Source organism: Gekko japonicus, unplaced genomic scaffold, assembly GCF_001447785.1.
Source record: "Gekko japonicus isolate JY-2015 unplaced genomic scaffold, Gekko_japonicus_V1.1 scaffold352, whole genome shotgun sequence".
In the NCBI taxonomy this organism is placed as follows: Eukaryota; Metazoa; Chordata; class Lepidosauria; order Squamata; family Gekkonidae; genus Gekko; species Gekko japonicus.
Window position 1 is genome coordinate 619,433 of NW_015170899.1, and position 10,012 is coordinate 629,444.

The 10,012-nt window shown below is 45.4% G+C and overlaps 1 protein-coding gene across 1 annotated transcript in view; it reads right to left on the reverse strand.

Moving 5' to 3' along the window:
- The window catches only part of GPC6 (glypican 6), an 854,380-nt gene that overhangs the window by 565,749 nt on the left and 278,619 nt on the right, over nt 1-10,012 (reverse strand). Inside the window, exon 2 of the mRNA XM_015418597.1 lies at nt 1,364-1,755. Coding sequence (XP_015274083.1) covers nt 1,364-1,755 — 392 coding nt within the window. The remainder of the gene's footprint in view (nt 1-1,363; nt 1,756-10,012) is intronic.

Below are 10,012 nucleotides of genomic sequence, written 5' to 3' on the forward strand. Positions count from 1 at the left end.
ACCCAACCCAAGGGTTTTCCCCCCCCCCCCCCCGCAAAATGCCAGCCATTTCATGGCTGCACCCGCCATGCGGTGTCCAAATTTCAAATCTGAGCCCACAGGCTCAAAAAAGGTTGGGAATCCCTGGGTTAGGAGGATCCCTGACCCTCTGCAGAGGCTTTTTGGGCTGGAGATGGCACAGGAAGGTCATGTAGAACAGGAAAGCAGGGATCATCCACTTCTGTGAACACCTTCTGCATAACGATGTTTGGATCTAACCAGGGCTCTTTTTGTAGAACAAGCCCAGCACTTCCCACTGAACAGGATCATTCCTGTTGCTATTTTCATATACTGTGTCCTTCTTTCTAAAACAAAACAAAACAAAACATCGTATCTTACTGAATTTGCGAGGGCTATGTAAATATGGGTCCGGTTTACATGAGCTGTTAACAGTCTCTGGGGATGTCCCTGCCCTAGGGCTGCCATGTGGGGGCGGGGGGCAAGTAACCCCCCACTTTGGAGGCCCGATTTCCGCCGCCGCGGAATCGGGCCCCGGGGGGAACTCCACCCCCCGAAGTACAGCATGGCTGCATCACCGGAGGTGACGCAACCACGTCAATTACGTTGGGGGCGTGGTCCCGATCGTCGGAGGGAAAACTCTATGGTTTTCCCTCCGATGATCGGGGCCATGCCCTCAACGTGTCGACGTTGCGTGTCACTTCCGGTGACGTCCTGGCGGCGCGCGCATGCGCACACATCCACCGACAGCTCCCAGAGCCTGGCAAGGCTTCCCCGCCGCCAAGGTAAATAGACTTGGCAACCCTACCCTGCCCCCACCTGTTAACTTGTGACCAGGGCCGTAGCTAACGTGGGGCCCACGGGGCCCGGCCCCCTTGCGGGGTGTGTGGGCCCCCTCCCCCAATCCTCTGCTCCCCCCTCCCCCCGGCCTGAAGTCAGAAGGTTTTTAGACAGCCCTCTACCGTTCCACTTGTGGGATCAAACATGCATCTCTTGAGTTGTAATCTTAAGTGGCACAACCGAGGAAGCGCTAAACCATGCTGGCTTTTTGGCATTTTACTCATCTTGGAGAGAATGTGAGAAGGGGATGGGGGAAACGCTGGCAAACACTCCTCCCTGAAATCACAGGCTTCTGACATGGATAAACACTCTTCTGCTTTAAATGGAAATCTCGGCAGTGCTGCTATCATTCAGACAATGTCCATGGGAGCAAACACGGTACAGTTAACTCACACACCAGCTTCACTTTTAGCTATAATCAGGACATAGATGAAAAGCTGCACACAGCGGTAGATAGCAAACTCAAGTCTCCAGTGAAGCAATTTAAAAGAGCGAACCAAGAATGAAAAGAAATCATTCTGATTACCTTGGATACCCTGTTAGCAACTTCTCTGCCCACGGTCAATCCCTGAACAAAGGTCCTTGCAGCGATGAAAGCTCTCGTCACCTGAACCTTCAGTTTCCTGGGTACGTCTCCAAAAGGCTTGAGCTGGTCCGTGTATTTGCTTACACACTCGAGATAGTCCTCGGAGAAATGATACTGGGGGTTTATGAGCTGGAACATTCGCTCTAATAGCCGAGCCCAGAAGTCATTCAGCATTTCCTCTAAGTTCACGTTGCCTCCTGTGTAATATCTCTTCAGTTCTATAAAGAGTTCCTGGAATACTTCTGAATTCTGCATGTACAGCATCCCATATGTCCGTACAAACATATCATTTAAGGATCTTTCAGCGTTCTCCAGGAGTTCTCGGAAAAATTCTAGACAAAAAGAAGCATATTTGTAAGGATTTTTTTAAAAAATAATTCTGAATAACAATCAATAATCAGAATAAATAGCTGCAAGATTAGATTGGATCCTATGGATTTGTTTCTCTAAGAAAAGCCTCTTGAGTCTGGGGAGGGCACCTTGCACTGGAGAAAGGAACTACTGTTAGCAGAACAAATCCACAGGATCCAAATTCATAACAGTAATAATTAATATAGTGTATCTTGTTTATTAAGACCTTTAATGTACTGCTTCAAGGATGACATTTGCTCAAATCATTTTGTTGCCTTAGTAATTTTTTTTTTTTAAAGAATATGCTTGGCTAACCCAATGAACATTTGCCAGAAAGCAAGACCCACTGTGTTCAATGAGGCTTACCCCCATTTAAGTTTGCATCGTACTTCAGCCTTATATTTGAATTGGATTTTATTTGTAATCACATTAAAAATAGAGATTAATGGATTCCTCATGAGGGTTCAGAATAAAAAATCTATACCTCTAAATGTTAAATACGCTTTCAAGGAAACTGCTATGAAGGCCATTCCCTTTATTCTTCAAGGATTGCTTTAAGTACTGAAACGCCTACCACTTTATAGCGGCAGATATCAAATTGCACGTGTTCCAGCTTTTAAGTGCTAAGTATGAGAGAATGAAACATTTAGGCAACAGCATGCCTAAATCAACAAGCTACAACTAAGAGATGAACAAAATTAACCAGCATAGTACGTTCAGCAAAAGAGTTCCTCTGCTGGATCAGACCTGCGGTCCTTATAGTCCAGCGTCTTGCTTCACACAGTGGTTGTTATTTATTTTTTTAATCATTTACGCAACTTCTATCCTGCCCGTTCCCTGAAAGCGGGACTACTGGCCGGGGTGTGGGTGTGTGTGGGGGCTAACAAACAGGGCACAGAGATCAATTTCTCCCTCCCCTTGAGTCTCAAAGTGTAAAGCCACCCCATTCCCACATCCTGTTTTGAGAGTTATATGACATTCAGGACACCAGCATGGGGATTTCTCAGATCCTAAGGAAACTGAGAGGGAGGAAAGGCATCATGGCATAGCTCAGTCTCATCAGATCTCAGAAGCTAAGCAAGGACAGTACTTGGAAGGGAGGCCACCAAGGAATACTCTTCAGAAGAAGGCAATGGGAAACCACCTTTCCTTGTCACTTGCCTTGGAAGCCCCTTGCTGGGGCCACCATAAGTCAGATGCAATTTGATGGAACTTCACACACACACACGGAAATGGAGAGTCCAGTGTTATTAACACCTGTGTGTATTTTCAGATACACCTCAGGACCTGATTGGTGCTGCGGGCAATGGTAGGTCCAGCTACTCTATTTAAATCCTAGGCTATACAGTAGCAGTGGAGAGATTAAAAAGAATCCCACCTATTGGACAAACTCGTTAGTAATCAGGAATAAACCTCAGAACCAAATATGAAATGACAAAGGCTTCTCACCCATCCAGCCCAAATGTAATGCAGAATCAAATTATTTTAGCAATCTATTGAGAAGTCTGTTTCTTGGACTGCTTCTTCTCTGCTATGTCTTGCTTTACCGACAGAAATGCTAATGTCTGAATCCTATATAGACCCACAAGATCTTGATCCAAATGGGTGTCCCATCCACACAGCTGTGGTTTTGCACCAACGGGTTCTTGGAAATCCACAACTCCATCTCATCTCATCTAATCTGAAGCACAGAAAAATGAGGTGGTTTCTTCATATACATCAAAGCCTGTCCTTGAGGTCACATAAGGCTGGTCTGGTAATACGCCATATTGTTTGCACAGTCTGTGTGGGTTTTCCCTACTAACGTTTCTACTGTAGGGTTCCATCCATGCAGAACTAGCTCCCAATTTGCTTTGATAACATGATTCGGCCCTTGGTAGCTATTGTCAGAGACATTTTGTTGACTTAGATGAGTATTATTTCAGTACAAGATAGTAAAGTCAGAAAGATTACTTTTACATCTTTGTAGTGGGGAATGTGAACATTTGTTTCCATTTAAAAAACTGGTCCTGGTATAGCATGTGTGGCAGTTAACATAATGTGCTTCACAAGCCATTCTGCCAAATTCCTGTTTATATCACACCTTCCTGTCCTATTTATTTCCCTATTCAAACAAAAGGCACCATTAGTAATTGTGGCTTAAGGAACATTTGTACACAAACCGATTTCTACATTTCTGTGCAAACATATGACATAATTTGACTTAACACTGATGAAGTGATATTCAGACATAGGACAATTATTATTATGCAGGGTTTCCTAGATGACACTTCCACCCTCGACCCATTCCAGTCCGGCTTTCGACCTGGGCATGGAACGGAGACTGTACTGGTTGCCCTTACTGACGACCTCCGTAGACATCTGGATCGGGGCGGCGTGGCGGCACTGTTGTTACTCGACCTGTCGACCGCATTTGATACGGTCGACCATCAGTTGCTTGCCTGCCGCCTTGCCGACATGGGGATTCAGGGGCTAGCCCTTCAATGGCTTGTCTCTTTCCTCCAAGGTCGGGGACAGAGGGTGGAATTAGGGGAGCAGCGGTCCCGGAGGTACCCGCTCGAATGCGGTGTGCCCCAGGGGGCAGTGCTCTCCTCGATGCTATTTAACATCTATATGCGCCCCCTCGCCCAGATTGTCCGGAGGTATGGGCTTGGGTGTCATCAATATGCCGATGACACCCACCTCTATCTGATGTTGGGTGGCCAGTCGGACTCTGATCCAGAAGATCTGCACCGGGCATTGCAGGCCGTATCTGGATGGCTCAGGCTGAGCCGGTTGAAGCTGAACCCGGCGAAGACGGAGGTCCTGTGTCTGGGCTGGAACGGGAAGGGACTGGGGCTCCCGCTCCCGACCTTCGATGGGGCGCCGTTGGTGCCATCTTCGGAGGTTAGGAGTCTGGGAGTGCTCCTGGACTCCACCTTATCGATGGAGCCCCAGGTAGCAGCCACTGCCAAAGGGGCCTTCTACCATCTTCGGCTGGTGCGGCAGTTGGTTCCCTTTCTCAGCCGCGAAGACCTTGCCACAGTGATCCATGCGACGGTCACCTCAAGGCTAGACTACTGCAACGCTCTCTACATGGGGCTGCCTTTGTTGCTGATTCGGAGGCTGCAGCTAGTGCAGATTGCGGCGGCCAGGCTGGTTGCTGGTGTCTCGAAATGGGATCACATCCAGCCTGTGCTCAAAGCGCTGCACTGGCTGCCTATAGCATACCGGATTCGCTTCAAAGTGCTGGTCGTTACCTTTAAAGCCCTATATGGCCAGGGTCCAGCATATCTGAGGGACCGCCTTGCCCCACATAGACCCCAAAGAGCACTTCGGTCGGGGTCGCTACATCGCCTTGCGATCCCGGGCCCGAAAGAGGCCAGACTTGCGGCCACTAGGGCCAGGTCCTTCTCGGTGGCGGCTCCTATCTGGTGGAATGAGCTCCCGGAGGAGATCAGGGCCCTGCGGGACTTGTTGCAGTTCCGCAGGGCCTGCAAGATGGAGCTCTTCCGCCAGGCTTTCGAATAGGAGCCGCCGCCGCTACCACTACCACCAATGGGGACCTGTTTTACAGCACCGCCGGAGGTAAGTGGCAAATAACATCAGGGGGCCACAGTAACCTCCCCTGGAATGGAAAGGGCATGTGCAATATGGAGAGAGGGTTTTAGTCACGCGGGTTCCTTGGGCATGGCCCATGTATAAATTGTTTTAAATTGTTTTATTGCATTTTATTGCACTCTGTGCCTTATGGTTGTAAGCCGCCCTGAGCCCGCAATGTGGGGAGGGCGGGGTATAAATGAAACAAAATAAATAAATAAATAAATAATTCTACATACAAATGATTACTGTCTAAAGAAAAGGAATCATGGCGACTAATGTTTTTAAAAGGGTGGAACTAGACATTCTGAGGGAAATGCAGGGTTTTCAAGCCCGTATTTTCCTCACAATGCTAATGTGAGGTAGGAGGCACCTGAAAACAAGTAGAAAAGGGATCAGTTAAGCATTCCCCCCAATTACTAATTCCCCCATGACCTGCCATTTTGAAATGGTTTCCCCAGCTGAGCTCTGAAACCAAAATAAACCAATAAACACAGGTGAATGGAAGAGAATCGTAGGGTCATTTGTACAGAAGAACTGTGAGAAAGCAGTTGTGAGATGAGTTAAGTATTCTTCTATCCCACCTGCCAAATCTCCTCATTATATGAGAACACTAATTTAAGAACAGGTGTTTGCTGAGGGAATATTTTACCCTTCCCTAATAAGTTAAAATGGTCGCTTGGCCCTGGGAAGTCCCCACCATCCATGACAGTACCTTTGTGTTCTTGTATCCTTCATTTCTGTAACTACAGATTTTACTGTTCCTGTTTTGGAACCAGCTAAAAGGAAATAATGGTCAAAAAAGGTTGACTGGTATTTGCCATGTCACTAGGCAACCATATTCATTTCATGCCAGTTGCCAGTAAGATATATAATCATGCTTATTGAATGGAAATAGATTGGAATTAAGAGCTGTCCAACAAATCAAACACTTGCTTATTTTGGTCAAAGATTATTTTTTTTTTTGCCTGACTAAAGAAACAATGTCAAATAATGCTCATAGTTGTAGTCTTAACAAAAGTAAATATTTATTATCATATTTGCTATACTTAAGGGATTGATCATTTAACATCATTTTAATAGTCTGTTTTTAGCCTTAGAACTAATTTATGAGACTCGTTTTTAGCTGCTCAGTGTTTTATATTGCTTTTATGCTTTGGCAAGGGGTTCCATTCCCATCCCCCCCCCCCAGTTGGAGAAAAACCTTTTAAAAAACTTGCAGTGCTGTGTGTGGCACTACATCATTTTAGGGAATTTTAAAAAATGAAGTAACTCAGTGTAGCTCTAGAAACTGTCAGAAATACTATGGTTTACCATAGAGTCCCTAGTAATTCCTAGTAATTCCTAGAGTTTACCTATGTCAGTTCATTATTTTTTTTAACCGGAAGTGATATGGTGTGAAGGCTGGCATCATGCCCCCCCCATCCCCACCGATAACATTCCTAGTTCTGGCTGAGATTTTTATTCCTGAATTTTTACCTGTTAATGTGCTGTTTTTATGATGATTTATTTTCTAAGCCTCCTTTAGCAGGTTCTCTGAAGACATGGCACAGAACCTTTCTAAATAGACTGGTAATAAGTAAGATCTCTCATTCTGTTGCAACAAGTCTTCAGATTGTATGGTTCCTCATATAGGATGTTAAAGTCCAATCCTAAAATGGAAGATGTGATCATAAATATTACAAATATATATAAATATGTATTAGTGTTAATGCAAGGGATGGATTTTGTAGTATTTTCTTAACCTGTAAAGGGCTCTCATTTGTCCTCAGGTTCAAATAAGGCTGCATATTAGACAGTCAAATTTATGGAATCTATTATTGAGGGATTTTTGAAAAACTTGTCCTACAGCTAGTATTTTATTGATGCTTAGTTTTTATTTGTCTTAACTAATCATTGTTTTAGATGTTTGTTTGCCACCTAGAAGCCGCTGGCAGAGAGGCAGGATAAAGATCTTTTAAATAAATAATAAACATAATATTAAATATGCAATCATACTTAACTGAATAACACACAAGGAGCTAGCAGATGAAAAATGGGAGCCAAGAGGAAGAAAACAAAGGGGGGGGGACACTGGGAGAAAAAATAGCAAGTTATCAAGTGGGGATGACAGAAGACATCTTTCTTGTTGTTTTAGAGCGCCAAATAATCCTCACAAAGCTTTAGCCAAAGCTATCATAATGACATTTATTCCACTATATTCACTGCTGATCAGATTTTTACATGGAAAAGAGGTTTTACAAGGGAGGATTCACATGAATACGTAAAGCTGTCTTATACTGATTCAAGCCATTGGTCAATCAAGGTCAAAACTATCTACTCTGACTGCTCGTGGCTCTCCAGGTTCCACAGTCTTTCATATCACCTCCTGCCTGATCCTTTTAACCGGAGGTGCCAGGGACCTGTGACCTTCTGCAGGCAACGCAGATGCTCTGCTTTTGAATTACAGCCCTTCAATGTACCCGTTTGGTATAAATCCAACTTACTATGGAATATATGCATTTGTAAATCCTTGTTTAATATTTCAGACCAAGCAAACTGGTTTTCTAACCAAGGATACATCATAAACAGATTTGTCCAGAGCTTTCAGTTCAGGCATGCATTTTGTGCTGACAAGACAAATTGTACAGGTAACTGATCCTGAATCTGGTAACAGCACTCCTTTCCCCTGTACTTTTCATTCGTTTGATGGAAAACCTCTCTGCTATTGCTCTCTCATGAACAGCCACTACTGCTCCCACAAGGGCCAAGCGAAAGCATCACTCATACAATAAATCAAATGTCTACAACATGTTGCATACTCCTACACCACAGGCCACATGACAACAATGGACACATTTTAAGTATGATACTGAAAACTCCTTTGCCCCAAATGTCCTGCTTTGAAAACACAAGTGGGAAAATATTCCTCCCCAAATCTGCCTTGATAACAGTCCAAAGAAGCACAGATGGTTTTATTTATTGTATTTATTTAAAACATTCATTAGCCACCTTTCTTCCTTGTGGACTCAAGGCAGATTATGATATAAATAAAATGTATTAAAAAAATTAAAACAACAACAACAGTTATAAAAAACCCAATAAAAAGTCAACAATTTAAAAACATCATTTAGGACTGCCAACAGAAAACTGAATCAATCAAATGCACTCCTAAATACAGCTGTCTTCAACGGTCTCCTGGAGACTGACAAGGAGGGGGCAAGGTACACCTCCTCAGGGCTTTTTTGTAGAAAAAGCCCAGCAGGAACTCATTAGCATATTAGGCCACACCCCTTACCGTACAGCTCATTAGCATATTAGGCCACACCCCATTCCTTTCCTTGGCTTGCCCAGGTGCCCTGCGGCTGCAGGGAGCCCGGGCAAGCCGGCCCTTGGACAGGCTGGGAAAGGCTGGTGCCCCCTTGGCCCGCCTTGGAGTCATCAGGGGGTGGTCGCTCTCCAGGCCTTCCCTCTGTAGCCACGTGTGCAGAGGTTTTGGCTGTAGTGGGTGTGGCCAATTCTGAAGTCAGCTGGAACTCCATTCCTGTGCGTTCCTGCCCAAAAATAGCCCTGCACCTCCATAACTGTGAGACTGCCACCCAAAAAAAGGGCCCTCACTCGTGTGCCCACCAGACAAGCCTCCTTGATTGGTGAAACAATCAGGAGGGCCTCTTGCTGCCATCTTGATTCCCAGGCACGGATGTATGGGAGAAGACAGTCCTTTAGGTATAGGCTTGCCAGTCTCTGGGTGGGGCCTGGGGATCTCCCGCTTTTACAACTGATCTCCAGCTGAGATCAGCTCCCCTAGAGAAAATGGCTGCTTTGAAGGGTGGACTCCATGGCATTGTACCATGCTGAGGCCCCTCCCCTCGCCGAACCCCGCCCTCTCCTGGATCCACCCTCAAAATCTCCGGGTGTTTTCCAACCCAGACCTGGCAACCCCATTTAGGTACCCAGGGTCCCAGGCCGTATAGGCAGGGTTTTTTGTTTGTTTGTTTTGGTTTTTTTGGAAAAAGAGGTGCCGGAACTCTCAAGAGGGAAATGAAGTCATCAATCTGTATACTGAAAACTTATGAACTTTTAAACATTTTTAAAAGAATTTTGTTGCGATGGTTCTGGAACTCTGTTCTGGTGCATTCCCCCAGGAAAAATAAGAAGCCCTGATTATAGGGCTTTAAAGGACAAAACCAACACCTTAAATTGGGCTAGGGGAATGATCACTAGCCAGTGTAATGGCTGTACTATTGGGGACATATACTCCCAGCACCTGGCCCTGACCAGCAGTCCAGCTGCAGCATTTTACACTAGCTACAGCTTCTGAACACTCTTCAAGGGCAGCCCCCTTTTGTCTGGGTGATACCATATTCTCTGTGGTTAATCAATGTTTAGGGAATTGTGTCTCGTATCACACTAGTCTTATACGTCTTGTGATACACCAACCAAATACAGTCCAACTGGAGCTCAATACAATCACTGGGTTGGCTGAGCTGAAGGAACCTTGAGCTGTCAGAAGAAAACTCTTCTCTTTGCAAAGTTCACTGAATCCAAACCTTTCATTCAGTGTCTGTGTGGGGGGATTCTACCATGATAACAGACGAGTTGGTAGGGAGTGGTACTCTGGTGGAGACCAGTCATGTCCAGGCAGGGGTCATTTGGGGGGGGGGGCGCGGGGGGCGGCAA